Here is an 18,829-nt window from a genome sequence, read left to right on the forward strand (position 1 = left end):
AGCTAAAGTGCGACACCGCGTATCTCCTTTGCGATGTTTCCAAATCTCCGCTCCGTTTTTACTTAATCGAAGAAAAACAAGCCAACTTTAGAGCTTGAAATCTGAACAGAGTATTCTACCGACAGGGAAGAAAAATTCAAAGGAGTTCTCAAGAAATTGCGTTGACTGGTTTCCAAGAGAAAAAATAAATTATGAAAAGGAGTCTGCGACTTCACCAACGGAGGTACGTGGTTTCGCTTTTTGATCATCGATGCACACAGCTCCCAATATGGCAAACTGGAGGACGCGTGTTGATAACGGCGCAGAGATGCGACTATTCGTGCTTGATGGATGTCCGTGTTGCGTGCGCAAAATTGAAGGCGCGATGGCGTGAACTCGCCATGCTCCGTTCTATACCAAGCGCAAGAGCAAATGCTAAGCATTAAAGAAGCAGCTGGTGCTAGATAGAGTGCTCCTTCAATTCAATGCATATGCAATTTGAGCGACGGCAAGGTTAAAATAGTGGTATCTAGCCTCTCGCTTAATCAGAGAGGCAATTTTCCCAAAAGGAAAGGTTTATTCCAGATTTGACCCGTTCTTGGAAAAAATCAATACTGCTCAATCTGTCTGATATATAAGCACAACGGGTGCGGTTGTATCGTTATTTTAATTTTTTGGCGATTAATTTCTGGCCATTACTTTGTCTCATTAGGACTTTATTAGTTGTGAAGAGGACAAAACGTAAGATGTGCGACAATTGAGGTCAACGCGCAGTATTTAAAGTAGATGAATTCCGACAGTATGTACACTTGGGATGATCACAGAACACTGAAAAAAAGTTACGATTTAAGAGGAACAAGCAAGGCGAAGGCGTCCTTAGTTTGTTTCAAATGCAGCGAACATTGTAACTCTAGGATACAACTATTCGAACTTTACGGATGTCCGTGTTGCATACGCACGGAAGCGCAGGCGTTTTGACTTGAGACACTAATCGCCTCACCAGCGGTGCTTAGTAGAATGAGTTAATAAACAGGGTCAGACGGAATGTGAAGACATTAAAAGCTCAAATCGATGTCAATACGAAACGTAGGGGTTACAGTGGTTTCATTATTGCTTTTCTCGTAAAATTTCCTTGAAAGATAAATGTACCCCATACAATTTATAATGTAAAGAATTTAACATCAAAATTTATAGTTAAAGTCGTAAATTTCGTGTTTAACCTTTCTGAAAGGCTCCTTTCATTGTGCCGCAAGCTTTACTGCAAAGACCTTAGAGTGTCATCAATTCTTCATTAATACTTCGAAAACGTCGCTTGGTCAATTGCGCTCCGCACGCCGTGATATCGAAACAAAAGCACAATAAATACTTACAACTTACGCCTGTAAACAACTATTTGTGCCTTGGAGATTTCTTTGTAAAGTAAACGAAGAATTTAAAGCTCTGTGCCCGTTTGGATCCTCGCAGTAAAATAAATCCCGCCGCAGCCGATGGCGCCGCGGTTGAGGCGGTGAGTGCCTGGACAATCAAAACGCCTTCAACTCCGTGCGTATGCAACCCGGACATCCGTAGAGTTCGAATAGTTGTATCCAGGAGTTAAATTAGAATTCGTACAGTTTTCGTCGCATTTGACACTAACTAAGGGCGCTTTGCTTGTTTCTCCCACACCATTACCTAATGCTGGCGTTGCCTGTTGTGTCGATGAGGTACAAAAAACTGATTTTTATCGCGACATTGTAAATTTCTGGAATCTTGCTTCGACTGTAAACATATGCGACAACATTCCCGTCTTAAAATGTAGGCGGCATAATTGTTTCATGGGCGGTCACCCCCTTTCATGATCGCCCGACGTCGTAAGCCAGGAACGATGACGTATATGGACGTTTTCGTCGTCAACAGAGGATTAGAGGGCATTTATAGGAAATAAATTAAAAACATATATCGATCGCAGTGTGTCAAAATTTCCGCTGATATTTTACTTTTCGAAAGTATTCCGATAGTGTATCTATTTTTGCGCGAATACTAATATTTTCTTCGAAATTTCAAACAAAAAAATCAAAAGAAACCATACATTACTTCCAGAAAACATTCGATTAAGCGGGCTTCATGCAGTGTAATATGACAGGAAATAAGCAACGTTTTAAATGAACTACATTTTGTAATTTGGAACTATAAATTCTGGCTCATCTGAAAAAACAATTATGTGCATAGGGAGACTAATGGCACGGACGTTGTTTTTAAACCGGGCCAGAATTTATAGTTCCGAATTGCCAAATACAGTCCAAATCAAACTACTCATTACGCTTGTTTCCACGTCGATATTACGCTTGTGCCTCGACTCAAAATACACATCATGTTGTTACGCCGATACGATTGCATGACGTCAAATTGACTCACACAACGGGCGCCTCACAACTGCACGCGTTACACTCCAAGTTTTCAAAATTCACGCACATCAGGCAATTTCAGTGGCGTGGCGTGCTTTGCGATATATCGAATGATCTGCCATTTAAACCTATGGAAAAGGATCGAAAAACAGGGTGTTCGCAGCGAACACCTTCATAATCGATTCTTTAACATAGGTTTAAATTACATAACAATCGATATATCGCAATTCACGCCACGCCACTGGGCAATTTATCTCACTCAGGTGCGAGATGAGCGAGAGGACAAACTCATGAACTTAGATCGATGACATTATCTAGTAAAATACAAATTTATCATCACGGTTAAAAAGGCAATTATTACGTGGAGCAACTTGTCTGCCGTATTTTAAATGGGCCGCGTTAGGCAGGAAGGAACCAAGCCACATCAGCTATTGCAAAATTTTATTGGGCAAAATAATGTTTTACATGAAAACGGCTGTGCGGGTTTTTGTGAGAATTTCGGTGAATTTCCTGCGTAGTGCGAAGAAAATTCTGTAAATTTTTCAAAGGAATCCGCAAAAACGTTCTCTTGAAAAAAATGACATTACCAAAATTAAATTTTGCAATACCTAATATGGTTCGGTTCTTTTCTGCCACATGCAGTCCAAATGATTGACATTTTTTGGTTCTGCTCATGTGATGCAGCGACATTTTATGCAGGGAGCATCGACGTAAGTAGAGAGCACAGGATTGTGCCTTTTTTCAATTAGGTGCTGAAAATAAATTTTATAAGTATCATTACTTCCATTTAGATATTTTTCAAGTGAATATCGCGGCATTCATTTAAACGTCAGTAATTTGAGACACGTAAAAAGTCAATATTTTCCTTCAATTTCGCGTTATACCACATACCTATTCCGGAGTTCGAATAGTTGTGTGCGTAATGTCTGCTTTGACCAGTGTTGGTTTATAGAACATTTTTGTGCAAATATCGCGTGGGCTTAAAAAAAATACACATTTATCCAGAGGTTTCGTATAAACAAAAGAAATTGCACTTAATTTTCATTTCAGTATCGCAGGAAATACGCGATTTTTACAGCGGTTCAGTAAATACATAGAAATTAGGGATTTTCCACAAGAATATTGCGGCATTCATAAACGTCAGTACTTCGAGACAGGCAAAAAGCCAAACGTTGCCTTCATTTTCGCGTGATACCACATACCTTCTCCAGAGTTCAAATAGTTGCGCGCTTAATTTTCAAACTTCACGATAGGAGCAAAATACCTACGTTCATAAACGTCAGTTATTTGAGACAGGTGAAAAGCTAGGATTTTCCTTCATTTTCGCCTGATACCACATTACTGCACCTGGGTTCAAATAGTTGCGCGCTTGGTGTCCGCTTGAATCATAAAACATTTTTATGCAATTTTCAAAGGCAGATCTTGTGTGAGATCGAAATGATTTATTTTTTGAGCAATACGTTATAAAACCAATTCCCTCTATTCTGTACCACCATGCTAAGGAAAAATATCGTATGAGCATACAAATTTCATCAAATTTTCCCTTGGAAAATATTTATTTGCGAAGAAAGTTATGAATATTCCTCCTTAAAATGTTCAGACACTTCGGATCAAATTCCGAACAGAACTCTCTGAAAAATCGGAGACAAATTATATACAGATTTTCTCGAAAATTCGTGATCGTTCGAAGGGAATTTGACGATTTTGAATGACCATACGGATTTTTCCCTTCGCACGGCAGTATACTAAGATCGATTTACCGTCGGTTGTGCTCTTGATCGTGCAGATCGCGGCGAAGAATTGGCGGTCGATGGCCCCACGCAGGGCACAGACATATCTACTCAGGCCTGCTGTTGAAGAACCACGTAAGCACAACGGATACAACCGTATGGACACGTGGTTTTCATGGAGGACGGCAGGATGAAGGAGACGCGGGAAAAAGGAAAAGGCATGAGAGCGGGGCACGACTCAACCTGGAGGCACACGTAATAGATCATTAAATGGATCACGCACGGACAATACGGCTCTATGCCGTCGCATTTGTGTTTTCGGGAACAAAGAGCTTAACAACGTAACTGGTTCGATTCTTTACACTGCCGTGCTAAGGAAGAACGCCGTATGAACATTCGAGAGTTGCCAAATTTCCTTCGATAAAACGTTTATTTTTCAGGAAAGTTATGAATATTTGGACTGAGTTAAGCAGAAAGGAACCAACCCACATTTTGGAAAAAATTGAGTTATGAGTGGTTTTGAACTCAACCACTGCTCTACTATCTATCGCTAGAAATTCAAAGTTTTTGTTGGAGCAAATATTGCAGAAATTGAACTTGAAGTTTATTTTTTACATTGAGTCTTATGCAGGAGCCAAACTTTAAACCTCTTTTTCTCGGTTCGATCCCGATGTGGCTTGGTTCCTTTCTGTTTAACTCCGTCCATTTTTCCTTGAAATTTTCAGGAACTTTAGGCAAAATTGCGAACAAAATTATCTGAAAAATCAGAAGGAATAAATATTCAAAAGTTTACCAGGAAATTCGTGTTTTATCAAAGGTAATTTGGCGACGCCTGATGGCCCATACGGCGTTCTTCCTTAGCACAGCAGTACAGCACGCTGTCGTGGAGAGGATAAAGGGAGGGGATTGTTACATAGATACTCCTCTCCTAAGAATTTTTTTCAGCGATTCAGAACAATTTTAGTGCGGTTTTAAAAATTTACTGAAGCTCAGTTGTTTTCCACTGCATAACCCCCCCCCCCCCCCCATTCGGGGTCACTCGATAATCTAGCGAAACAGGGTGACAATTCCCCTTGAATTTTAATTTTCTTCGACTTCGGGATGAAATTTGAGCTCAACCTCTGTCGTCCTAGACAAAACCGTGAAACTCCTTGTGAGATTCCGAGAGTATTTTTCGAACAGAACGCTTTGTAAAAATCATAAAAAGAAAGCCTAACCATGTGCTTACTTACATATTTTATTCTTTCAGAATACAGACATCATACCCTACAGCATGTGTCCTAAAATTTAAAAAAATTATGCATGCATGAAATTTGCTCTGGTCGATTTAGAGTGATGAATCTGAGAAAAACTCGCAAAATCTGGGATTGTGAGCCGCAACTCTAATTTAGCAAAGCAGATTTTTGAGCAGATTTGCTTGATTGGAGCTTTTTACATAGCTTCACAGGAAAAAAAAAACCAAAGGCTTCAAAGGAAAATTTCCTGGCTTTTTGTGGTTGAGTAAAATTCATTTACTGGCTTTTCAAGAACTTGTCACTCTGTAAATAAAACTACTCATTGGAAATGAGGGGGTTGGACTCAGGCAGCCCCTCGCCTGGATGTATGATGTACCTAATCACAGAAAATTTCACTGAAGTCTCAAGCTATTTAGTCGTATGTGTGAAGTCCTAAGTCACACAAAATATCAAATCTTCAACCTTCTCTATACTTATATTTCCAAACACCTACAGTCATCCTTTTAACGACTAATCTGCAGTCAAACTAATATTTACTGGACAACATGGCCTAAAAATTTATTTCAGATAGTGGAAACTCCTTCCAATTAGCTGTTACATGAAAAGGCATTGATAAACGAATCATGAGTGCTATTCCACTAATGGTGCAAATTGATCGCTATAATTACCTACTCTTAGAAAATTTACTACTCTCTTTATTTATGGGTAATTTAACTAAAATATTTGTTGATGGGTACACTCTTGTGACAGGTACTTGCTCATTTCCTGGGATATAGTTTCTTCCAACATAGAAGTGTTGTCGGCTGGGTTGGCACTTGTTTAAGTAAAGTCCGCTTGTAACCGATCGCAAAGTTATTTTCCAATACCTATTGATCGAGGACTGACCGGAGTCCAATCGTGAGTGTAGTCAATACTTGATCCCAATTGGATAAATGTATTGCGGTCTTTTGCAAATAGAATGTGAGCGAGTGGCAACTTAGCTAACGACATCTCTACCTATGTTAAGTAAAATTGAACAAATGCACTCCAACCGTAATCATAATGGATTGGAAAAAGACCTTAACGCCTCTTAAATAAACTGCATTCAATTTTTCTATGTATACTAGAGGCAGGGCCACATATTGAAGCATCCTCAAAATCACACTGATAAGTAGGTTAAGTACCTTGAAAAAATCTCCGGCAACGAAATACGAAGAAAGCCCAAACAAGGGTTTCCATATTATTTAGGCCTCATTTTACCGAAGTGCTTCATTAAACCACAGTATCTTCTCTCCGACATCCTGCAGTAATTCTTTTATTAAAAAGCAGGTCTATCTCAAAAGATACGGTGTTAGGAAGCATTGTTAGAATAAAAGCATACTGATCATACAACTTCTTCATGAGAATAAGGAGATCAATCAAGCTGATCGGTCTAGCTAAAACCACAATATTTCTTGTCAAACCACGAAAAAAAAAACCATGAGTGAGTAGATCATCTACCTCAGCGCTTTCAGTCTTCCGGCAAGAAATCTCCAAATGAGTAAACTTCAAGCCACCGAGTATGGTGTTGGCACTCAAAATTTTAAAAAGCGGGCTAACATTTAGAAATGCTTTCTTTGAAACTCTTGATCGATGTTTCCAGAGTTTGGCAAATTCATCTGATGAAGTTCCGTTTTTAAGACAGGTTTGTTTACAAATGATAGTGCTGAGAAAACAGATGAGGATATTCTGTCATATTTCTATAACCTAATAACATTAGCATATGCGATCGGATTGCTGACTGAATAGTAAGATCATGCTGAATTACTTAGGATAACCGACCTACATAAGTACTCAGGATAAATCATTTATCAGTAATGAAACACTTACCTATAAACAGAATTGTGGTGGAAGCAAAACAACACCAAAAGAGATCGAAACAACCGGATGAAAATAAACACAGGCGCTTAAAGATCACACAAATCGGAAAAGGATGCAAGAGCTAAAGACAAGGACTTTTTTCAACTGTTAAACCGAAAAATCAATCAAAATGTACCGAAAAATGCCACGGATTCAAAACGTAAACAGTGAAAAGAGAAACTTGATAACCATAGAAGAATAAACAACAGAAATATAAGATGTAACACTCCGCGAGCCTCAAGATCCTGTAGCGCTCTCTGTCCAATGCCCCAGTCCCTATTTGAAACGGAACCGAGAGCGGCATTTTTGAAATGACGGTGTCTTCTCCAACCTACCACGCGCGCCGCAGAGTTTCTTTGATGCGTCTTTTTTCTGCGGGTATTAGCTTTAACTTTCGTAATAGGTAGTGATGCTTTAGATCAGACGTGACCTAAAAAAGATAATGCTCAAAAGAATTTTGTGTCGGAGATGGCAACAACTTTGCGGAAAATGTCTTCAACTTCGAGAGTCCTTTTAAGGGTGTTTTGTCCCATAAAAATCCTAAAGATTGCTTTCGTAGATCTATTCTCACAAGTACTGAATAGAACGACGTATAATCTGAATAAAAATTGTGCAATATTAAGATCAAATTTATCTTTCTTCTTTTTTCAGTTGGAAAAAAACATTATTGAACTAAAATAAAAAATGAGCAACAGAGAAAAAAGAACAGGCTTTTACGTTATGGAAGAGGTGATGTTAAAAAAAGTATCACAAATAATTTAAATGCTAAATATGTATTCATTCTAGCGCTACGGCAGGGGAAACAACCCCTCTAATTAACCAACAGTTTCTGCCAACTTTTCAATATTCCCAGGCTGAAAGTTCTAGTCTCGCAGAGAATAGTTGGAAACCACGGGGTCTAAGGTGTCTTCTAATTATGAAAATACGGAAAAAAAACCTCGAACTAGTTATGTCACTTGGTGTTGGAAAGTTCCAAGATTTATTTTAAAGAAAACTTTTCTCCAAAATTAATTAGTAAAAGAAAAAGTTCCTTCTCCGACTATATTTCTAATCGAAATGAGAAGGAATACGTGTTGCTCATAAAGCAATTCTCTCAAAAATCGAGTTTTGAATCACTATTAATCAAATTTCTTCATGTTTTAAAATTATGCAATTACAAAAAAAAAAACACATCGACGATGAAACTCCCAAACGGTATATATCGTTTGCGGTGTTTTGACATCTCCGATCTCAATAATTTTTCTTAGCGAGGAAAAATCAATATAATGCTTTGAAGTTTTCACAGAACTTTCTTCAGGCAGAGAAAAAAGTCAAGGAAGTTTTTAAAAATTGACGTTTCGTATAGTTCCATTAAAAAAAAGTTTGACAAGAAGCTGTAACATTGCAAACCGAGGTACATACGTGGTATGCGAGTTTCACCGTCGATGTGCTATCTACCTACACTACAAATTGAACGTATTTCTGCCAAACAGAAATATGTGCACTATGACGTGAGCCCTGTTACGCATATATTTTTATGGGTCTCAGGGCTTATGTGTTAATGCACATAGTCCCGTTTGACAGAAATACGTCCAATTATGACTATAGGTCATTGCTGGAATTGGTAAAACCCGTCGGCTATGTAGGAAGTGACTTGGGGACCTCTGGTGCCTATGTAAATGATGGCGAAACGATGACAAGGGCGAGACAGACAACATAACGTTGATGAGAGCGCCTTGCTCTCCTACAACTATTCCTACTCTAATGATGCCTGTGTTGCATACGATAAAATTGAAGGCGCTTAGGTTGTCCTTCCGCACATTATTTTTGGTCAGTGGTGCGGTGTGCGCGCAATGGGGAGATACCTGGGAGGACTCAATACTAGGATGAAAGAAAACAAAATTGAGCGACGTTTCAGCATTTTTCAAAAAACATTTGAGAAAATAATTGGATAAATTTTCACACATTTCGAAGGTAAATTTTATTAAAACTGAGGGATTATTCAGAGTTTTCATGGCACGCACCAAATGATATGACTATATTGGTAGAGTTAAGGATTCAATACTGGAATCATTCTCTTTACCGTGATTCCCGGACCCCCTCCCCCATCCTGCCCTCCGTCTTTTCAACACATCTGAACTATTATGAAACGCTTGTTTCGAAAGTTTGATCCGATAAGAAAATACGTATGCTCTGTTGACATAATTACAGGCTTTCGTTCCTTAAAACCAAAACAATTCTTTGTGATGCCTCTTTTTTACCGATTGAAAAATAGAAAAATGCGAAGTAGATGAAGATCGAAGGGTTCTTTGAAACCCCGATTTGTTGGATAGTGAATGCAATCAGCGAGAAATTGATCGCTAAATAAATACAAACGCGTGTTTGAACGTGGAATCGATTGAAGGTAGGAAGTCATATTCATCCTTAAAAAACTTATTTTACCAACATTTTTTTGAAAAATCCGTCTATAGATTGATGATGAGAATGTTTATGTACTTACGTCTCATTTTTTCTGCATCTCTGTTTTCAGGATGAGGCAGAAATTACCGTGAAAGTCAAAGATGGCTCATATTATACGTTCCTGTTGTGTTTCAACCATATACTTTTTCTATCTACTCGTCTCTGTGTTGGTTAAATTATCGTATACTTACTACCCTTCTCAAGACATGTCTGATATTGATCCTCTGACTATAACGCACGAGGATATTACAAACAGACTCAAAATATACGGCATCATACCAGATATTCTTGCTTCGGCGCCTCCATATTTTGCGAAGGTATTTTAAAATCTAGATTCTTTAGTTTTTTGTGATAAAACGTAGCATGCACATTAAGTAGAAGATATCACATTGTGAGTCTGAAAATAATAGGCTATAAAAGACTGCCTCGTATATAAACTAATTTTATTGAAATTAAGTGTGTATATTCGTGAGAGAGAGAGCCGTAGTTCCTTGGGAGAGGGGGGAGGGTGTGTGTGTGTGTGTGTCAATATCATCTGTCCACCCAGGATCTTACGATGGCATTTGTAGGTAAAAATTCAGAAAGTGACACGTATAATATTTCATAAGCACAATATTCTCACACAGATGATTCAGCAAGGGCGCACAAAGTAATTTGGTTTTCTGATCAAGTCACTCATGTTGAATGAATCTCATTTGACAAGCCGTACTAAAATTAACACGGTCAGTTTTTGGGACTCAAAATATTGGGAAAAACAGGCTCTTCGGACCAACTGTAAGAAAAATGCAATTTAATTACGAGAAACCGTAAACTACTGATAAAAACGAAAATGAGCTAGGTTTGTTTCATTTTATATAACACAGAATGGATTTACTATTTTCTCATCAGATTACTTTCGGTCCAAGACTGTGCCCCAGTATGGGCCAACAGGTCGAGCTGCATCAGGTGAAGTACCCACCAGTCAAATTGGAGTGGCCTGCTCTTGAGGACGACTTCTTCACCTTGCTTCTTGTCGGTCGGTAAAGATGTTAGCTCTGTGTCATACACTTTCATCAGTAGACTTTTACTTTAGTTTTAAAAAATATGCGTTGCGGTTGGGAAAATAAGGCCAAGCGTCAAAACCGGAATCATCAAGCCTGGGCAGTAATCATCAAAACAAATGTGGATAACTCAAAAAAGATCTCTAAAAGAACAGCAAGAGGATGACCATAGTGCGGATAAAATTTTAAACTGTGTGTATTGGGAAAATTTCTTCTCGCGCAATATGGTGTAAAAAATTCATTGAATTGAATGTGATTTTCCGAGATTTTTAAGTATCGTATCCTTCTCCATTGATCATGAATTTCACGTAAGAATCAACTGAGGTTCACTATAAGTTGAATCATTTTTTCAACTTTTCTCCTGTTTTTGAGCTTTCTTTTTCAATTTTTTGTTTTATTATAGAACTAGGACCGCACATCTCATCTGATAAAATCGTTCGCCCTTCAGACCGATTCTGGGGGATTAGGCTAGACTAGTCGATGAGTCAACTGTTGGTCTAATTTCATTACGTGAACGCAGAAGAAAAACGGGGTAAAAAAAAAAAACACTAATGTGTGGTCAATTTTCAAGGACAATTCTGTAATTACTCCTACAATTTTAAATAGATTAAAACGCGTAATATCCAAAATCTAAGCTCAGATTCGGATTCCTTGTGAAAAACGGATGCGATTTCATGCATCAGATGTTAGAATAGCGTGACGGCAAGAGGTTTCATGACGTAAAAAAACACTAAAATGTGATCAATTTTCAAGGACAATTGTGTAATTTCTCCTACGATTTTAAATATATTAAAACGCATAATATCCAAAATCTAAGCTCAGATTTGGATTTCTCGTGAAAAATTGATAAGATTTCATGTATTATATGTTAGAATAGCGTGAAGGAAAAAGGTTTAACGACGCGTATAGATTCTGTCGTACTTCTCCTTTGAACTACGCCGCCGCGCGGGTCGCCGAGTAAAACCGAACGGGGAAGCGCCACCGCTAAGCGTTCGGTTTCGTCGCGAGGAATTCCTCACGATAAATTCTTATTCTTCCTCCTCCGCTGACCCACTGAGCACTACCCATGTTGCCGCGTTGCATTCATAAGCTCGAATCAGTATGCCTACGTTGCGTCTCTTTCCTCCACGCTATGCTTGGGTATGATACATGAAATTGCAACGATTTTTAACGAGGAATCCGAATCTGAGCTTTGATTTTGGGTATCACGCGTTTTCCAACTTCAAAAATCCGAAATGACGGACGTGGCTAAAAATGCTATCTCGGCTCCTGTTCGATGGACTTTTGTGAAACTCGGTGTCAGAGTATGATCCATGAAATGGCATCGATTTTTTACGAGGAATCCGAATCTGAGCTTCGATTTTGAGTATTACGCGTTTTAAATCAAAAGCTGTCAATATTAAAAAAAATTCAAAATTCGAAAATCCTAAATGACTGAAAGTGGCTCAAAATGATATCTCGGCTCCTATTCGATGGATTTTTTCTGAAATTCGGTGTCAGGAGGTATTTTTCGACGGGAAACTCGAATTTTTAGTCCATTTTTTAAAATTCTCAAATCGAAGATGGCGGACGTGGGCTAAAATGCTATCTCGGTTTCTGTTTGTTCGAGTCTTGTGAAACGCGGAATTATATGGTGTTTTTCAACGGGAAACTCGAATTTTTAGTCAATTTTTTAAAATTCTGAACTCCAAGTTGTTGGATGTGGCCTAAAATTCTATCTCGGTTTCTGTTTGTTATACTTAGAGCTTCGTGAATCGCGGGAGCAAGGGTACTTTTCGACGGGAAACTCGAATTTTTAGTCAAATTTTAAAAATTCTCAAATCCAAGATGGAGCACGTAGCCTAAAATGCTATGTCGGCTCCTGTTCGATGAATTTTTCTGAAACTCGGTGTCTGAGGGTATTTTTCGACGGAAAACTCGAATTTTTAGTCAATTTTTGAAAGTTCTCAATTCCAAAATTGCGGACGTGGCCTAATATGCTATCTCAGTTTCTGTTCGTTCGAGTTCGGTGAAACTCTGTATCACGTGTTATTTTTCGACGGAAAACTCAAATTTCTCGTCAAATTTCCAAAATTCGTAAACCCAAGATGGCGGCCGTGGCCTAAAATGCTATATCGACTCCTGTCGGTTTTTGTGAAACTTGGTAATAGGGGGAATCATTCCGGTCAAATCTTCAAAATTTGAAAATCATGATGGCTAAAAACCAGAGCATTGTATGGCGGGTTATGAAAAACTATTTTTCGCAGGAACAAAGTAACCCGCCTCTTCAAAAATAGCAACTTCACACTCATAAGTATATTGAAGAAATTTTAAGCTAGAATATTTTTTAACTGACAGTAGCTGTATTCCATGTGAACTTTTGATGAGGCGCCGGCAATAAAAAAAATTAGGCACAGAGTTTAGTTTCCTTTAAATTTAAAATATGAATGCAAGGTTTCGTTTCTTTTATAATTTAAAATTCGCCAGCAAAGTATTTTCTGATTCGCAAGTATTACCATTTTTTTAAAGTCAAATATTTCATCTCAATTTTTCCCTCCTTTTTCATAATTAAAAGCCCAGGATGTGCCGGGAAAAACTTAATGTACATATCGCGATGGCTACCTCCATTGCGGTGTTTCAAAATGTTCACCCCTGTTTTATTTTTTATTTCCTTATTTGTTTTTTTTAAGAGAAACAATAAGCCAACTTCATAGCTTGAAATAGATACCGAATAGTTTGCTAACAGGAAACAAAATCAGGGAGTTCAGGAATCAAAATTTTCAACAAATCATGTTGCCTAGTTTTCCAAAGATAACATATCAAATTATGTTAGGAGATCTTCAATGTCGCGAATGGAGGTACGTGGTTTCGCACTTTGGTCATCGATATTATTAATTTTATGTTTATCCGGAACAATTGATATTATAATTTGGAGTCTAAGATTGAATTCATACAAGACCGTAAAATTAGAATATTTTGGCCAGAAAGATACGAGTATTTTTTTTAGATTTAAACTAGGTATCATGAAAAATATTTGATCTAGCGCTATTTTCCTCTACAGATATAGATGCGCCGTCGAAGATGGCGCCCTACGAACGTGAATATCTTCATTGGATGGCTGTAAATATCCAAGGACCTGATTTAAAGACCGATGAAATAGTTGTAGATTACATTAGCCCCCATCCTTTGGTTGGAACAGGTAATGCTCTGACTCCTCCTTTTTACTACAAAATTCTTCTCCCGCGGTTGAAGCAACTGAAATTGATAAAAAAGTATTGATAAAAATTTGCTATAGAATACTATTTAATGCCTTTTTTATCACTTGATTAGTAAAACAGAGCCACCAATAATACCTACTATCGTCTATGATCCGGTAGCAAAAAGTCAGAGAAATTAAAATTAATTTCAGCTATATCACTGTGGAAAATAATTCTGAAATATATGAGAGAGAAAAATGTAAATAGAAATGAGGGGCAACATTCCGATCAATCAGGAAATGAAAATAATGTGCTTACATAAACTGTCATTTTGAAAATATTTTGCCACATTTTTACCCATCCCCTGTTTTTATCATTTACAGGTAATCACAGATTTGTCTTCTTTGTGCTCCGCCAACCTGACGGAGAGATAGAGTTCAGAGAAGGATATCTAAACGCATTGTGAGTATTGCTCGTTCAAATATATTTGCAGTGGAGAGAGCAAGGAGAGATAATCTCTTCCTCTTCTCTCGTATAAAAATTTACAAAATTTAACTACTGCATAAAATTTCTTCCGCTTTGGAGTTGTCAGAGTGTTTTTGGGGCGCCTCAACGATTAATTTAAATGAGAAAATTGCGGTCCTGCCATGGATAAAAAATTTTTTCCAGGAGGCGGGAGGATTTCTCTTTTTTTAAAAACATGAGGGGTCCTAGGAGTCAGTGAGCACCCCTGATTTTTAGCCCCGAAAATAATATGTAAGAAATCACTATCCCAAAATAATCAAGTGAATCAAATAAAGTATATAACTGAATGACAAGTCTAATGTCCGAAATCGCAGATTTCGTCCCACAAAATTTTCCGTGAGCTTTGAGATAGTAACTGGCATGGGGAACTTAACAAGAAAACGATGTTTTCTATGACAGGGTATCCTATGCATTATTTGGACCGAGATTAACAGAAAGGAACAAAGCCACATCAGCTATTGCCAAATTTAACGAGGCAATTCAATTTTTTACAAAAGAAGGTTTGTGCGGATTCCTTTGAAACTTTCTGGGAATTTGCTTCGTACTATGCAGAAAATTGACTGAAATTTGCACAAAAATCCGCACAACACCATTTTCTTGGAAAAAATAAAATTGCCCAGTTTTTGGCAATAGCTTATGTGGCTTGGCTCCTTTCTGTTTAACGCGGTACATTTACCCTTTGATAATTTTATTATTGATGCAATCCTCTGAATATATATTTTCAGACACCATGATGACTCAAGACGAACCTCATTTTCTTCAAGATTCTTTGCGAAACATTACGAAATGGAGTTTTATGCTGTGAACTTCCTCAGAATCGAATGGTCTTCGCCGGATTCTCAGTATCGACCTTGGCATCACAAAAAATAAACGATTGCGATCAGACTAAACCTTCCGCCAGCTTCTTAATTTTGAATTTATGCCGGTGGTTTTCCGATAGACATAAAATAAGTAAATATCAAAGCCTCAGGAACCAAATCCACAAACATTCCAGAACATCCGTACTTTTTCTTCCAGCATTTTGGCGTGTTATGGGTGATAGGTCTCATAATGAGCTAATGAAATGCTGCTTTGCGCCTTCAATTATCAGGCATACAACACAGCCATCCATTGAGTACTAGCACTGTTGACTCGGCGTTGTGACCATCAACATCGCGTTCCAAGTCCCTGTTACTGATGATGCTTATTTACGGAAAAATGTGAGTTGTAGTAGAGTACCTATGTAGGAATAGTATGGACACGTCGAAAATTCTGAGGTTAGGTGATGGAGCTCTTAGACCCCAAAAGGGTAGGCAATTTATGAATCCAAATTATCCAGAGTGATTTATAATCACAATTGTTGGGAACTATCGTTCGTAAATTACGCATTTGACTTGGTTTTTGCATAAGCTTACTCATTTTTGCGGAAGAATGGTTATTTATGAATTTTCTTGTCCATTTTCGTTTGATATTGGAGTCTAAAGATTGACAGTGACATTTTTCGTTTTCAAAGGTTACTTACCCTTTCGGGCCCTAAGAGCTACATATTTCGAGTTGTCCATACTCTCCCTATATAGATACTCTAAGTTTTTAGGTGGGTCCTAACTGTTGGGATCGCAACGCGTTCATTGTGGCTGAATCTGAAATAATTTACCTCAAGCCACAATTATAACAGGAGGCCACTCCATCAAATTCACGGAGGAAAATGCTTCAGGCGTGGGACCTGAAGTTCAGGTCAAATGGATCTGTGAAGTTTCCGGGACATTCAAACCGAAAACTAGAGGTCTAGCTGCCAATGCCAAAGTTCGGTCACACATACTGCCGCGCGCCGGCCGCAACTGCTTCATGCTCAGACGTGATGTGCGTGTCATCGCCTCCTCATTTGCAGGCGTTTTTTCCTCGGCTTGGAATTGAAAAGGAGACTCAATAATCAGGCGTGCCGTCCTCTTCACACAGCATACCAAAAATGTGAGATGCGTTCCTGATTTTCATCTTAGCCTAAGCTCCTATTTCTGGAAAAAAAAAAAAAAAAAAAAAAAAAAAAAAAAAAAAAAACTTTAAAACCGCAGAACTCAAAATTAAATTAGTTTCACCACTACGTAGCGGAATGTTGATGAACATAATAGCACATACATTGTTCGCTCTCCAACCAAGCTAGAGACTAGAGCTTTGTTCCAAAACTTCATAAGTTGCTAATCCAAAAAATGAAATTTTGAGAAGAATCAAACTGAAGTTTTATTTGTTAAGTTTGAAGCTCGGCATATTCGACTAAAATTCTTATTTCCACCCTAAACTTTGCGTGCAAATAGAGTAAATTTACAGCGAATACTTCGGAATGTAGAGTGCTTCCCTCAAAAACTCAAATTTTGATTTTTTGAATTTTTCCGTTTGACAAAAGCCGTCATGTATAATCTTCAGTCAAGTTCTAAGTTTCCTTTTTTTCGTTGAATGTCTCGAGGCCTTTAAACCTTGACCATACCTCTTTTAGCAGTTTCATCTCAGATATATTTCTTCAGTTATTAGCCTCACTCCTCCCATACTCTTCATTATTTTTCAACGCTCTTCAATTTTAAGAACTTGAATCAATGAGAGAAAACCAAACCATTGCTTTATCCTTAAAACTTCCTCAACCTTCCTCACAAAAAAACGCAAAATTGGCCAGGAAAAAGGAAAATGGAGGCGTGCAGTACGGTTGCGTGGCAGACGGGAGATTTGAGTTAGTGACGTGGGAACAGACGACCACTGGAGCGTCGTCGACACGTATGTGAGGGTGTGTGTGTGTATGGGTGGATGTGCTCGTGGAGTACCGTGCGTGTACCTGTAGGCAAGCGTGCGGAGAGCGACAAAACAGCGAAATTAACGAGGACAATGAATAGTATGTTCCACCTTGATCTCGTCATTCAATTTTCCATGACATTTCCTGCTCATCGTCCGGGATTTTGTCGGCGCGCTTCCTCTGCCTCCCCCGCGTTTCGTGCTCTTGCCGCACTGACCAACCACCATTCTCTATCTGTTATACTAACTTTTTTTCAATCAAAAATTGCTCGGAAAATGTGCTCATTTTGCCGCAGTTACCTGTGTTTGTGACCGTTTGCGAGGGAAGGGACCCTTAGTTGAACTGCATTTTTGCAATCAGGAACTACCATTTCCGGCTCAGTTTGGAAACAACGTATGTATCGTCAGTTTTCCTATACACATGAGTGTTTGACGGGTGAGCCAGGAATGGTAGTTCCTTGCTACAAAATGCAGTCCAGCTCATGAGAACAAAATCATTAGTGGAGCGAGTTTTGCTCGGTTAGGATTTTGAAATTTTTAGAATTTTGCTAATGCACCCTGCCTTGACTGTTAAAAGAGCCACATCAATTGGACTACATTTTGCAATTAGGAACTATAAATTCCGGCTCGGTTTAAAAACAACGTATATGCCATTAGTTTCCCTATGCACATAAGTGTGTTTTTCCAGAAGAGCCAGAATTTATAGTTCCAACATTGCAAAATGCAGTCCAATTCAAGGAAAGGAAGGAGGAGCAGAGTTGGTTCCTTGCCAGATTTCCTATTCGCGGGTGAAATCACTTCATGCGTTAGGGTCCGACAGCGAAATTAAGCCCACGTTTTTCTTGCAATCAACCAGCGGGCAAACCCCATGTTTGCCAAAAAAAACTTGAGTTCTCCCTATTACACTCGATATGTATCGACGGTGAGGTAGCAAATAGACAACGTATACTCGGCTTTGCGACGTTGCAGGCCTCCTATTCATACTTTAAACATTTTTTAAATGGAAAACTACTCAACGTCAATTCTTAAAAATTGACCTTAAAAAACTCAAGAGTATAATTGCGGCGAGTATAACTGTGAGAAACTACTACAAAGTATGGATTGACATGGCAAAACATAAAGCTCTGCCCAAAAGAGCATGCAGCCAACCTTCCCGCGCGAAAAAATACCATGAAAATGCCGCTGTCAATTTTCACATTCAAATTTTAAACCAACATGTCCAAGAATGTTTATAAATGAGCGCTTTTCCACAAAATTGGGGAAATTTATGTTATAAACAAAGCCAAAATACATGATACAATAATTCTTGAAACTTTTCGGTAGTGAATATAGTAATAATGAATCATTTTGGATAATTTGAGCCCATAGGTTGGTTGCCATTTTGGACCTCTAACGACTTGCTCAAACGCAAACTTTAACTATACCGACAAGTCCATTCTGCCGTGCCAAGAAGAACGCCGTATGAACCCTCAGACGTTGCCAAATTTCCTTCATTAAAAACCTTAATTTACTCGAAAATTGTGAATGTTTTTCTTCACATTTTTCAGACAATTTTGTTCGCAAATTTGTCTTAAATGTCTGCAAATTTCAAGGAAAAATACGTATAATCTTTCTCAAAAATACATGTTGTACCCGGGGGCACTTTAGCACTCTCGAATGTTCATACGGCGTTATCCTTAGCATGGCAGC

General features: G+C 38.4%; 2 protein-coding genes across 2 annotated transcripts in view; one reads left to right on the top strand and one right to left on the bottom strand.

The window, feature by feature from the left end:
- Window positions 1-7,397, bottom strand: part of Evi5 (ecotropic viral integration site 5) — an 84,842-nt gene extending 77,445 nt beyond the window's left edge. The window contains exon 1 of the mRNA XM_019061993.2: window positions 7,177-7,397. The gene's annotated coding sequence lies outside the window, so the exon portion shown is untranslated. The remainder of the gene's footprint in view (window positions 1-7,176) is intronic.
- Window positions 7,398-9,356: 1,959 nt separating this feature from the next.
- LOC109044368 (protein D1) lies at window positions 9,357-15,276 on the top strand. Its single transcript, XM_019062075.2, has 6 exons — window positions 9,357-9,589; window positions 9,716-9,962; window positions 10,534-10,660; window positions 13,726-13,863; window positions 14,245-14,323; window positions 15,112-15,276. The coding sequence occupies exons 2-6, from the start codon at window positions 9,747-9,749 to the stop codon at window positions 15,254-15,256; spliced, it is 705 nt and encodes a 234-aa protein (XP_018917620.2). The 5' UTR covers window positions 9,357-9,589; window positions 9,716-9,746; the 3' UTR covers window positions 15,257-15,276.
- Window positions 15,277-18,829: the final 3,553 nt, after the last annotated feature.

This window comes from Bemisia tabaci, chromosome 3 (assembly GCF_918797505.1).
Source record: "Bemisia tabaci chromosome 3, PGI_BMITA_v3".
NCBI classification, from domain to species: Eukaryota; Metazoa; Arthropoda; class Insecta; order Hemiptera; family Aleyrodidae; genus Bemisia; species Bemisia tabaci.

What these genes read in the sequence shown, in the direction of transcription:
- LOC109044368 (XM_019062075.2), top strand. Translation starts at nt 9,747, where the DNA reads ATGGCTCATATTATACGTTCCTGTTGTGTTTCAACCATATACTTTTTC. An exon ending in CGCCTCCATATTTTGCGAAG is followed by an intron (nt 9,963 to 10,533) that starts GTATTTTAAAAT and finishes TTTTCTCATCAG; the next exon opens with ATTACTTTCGGTCCAAGACT. An exon ending in CTTCACCTTGCTTCTTGTCG is followed by an intron (nt 10,661 to 13,725) that starts GTCGGTAAAGAT and finishes TTTCCTCTACAG; the next exon opens with ATATAGATGCGCCGTCGAAG.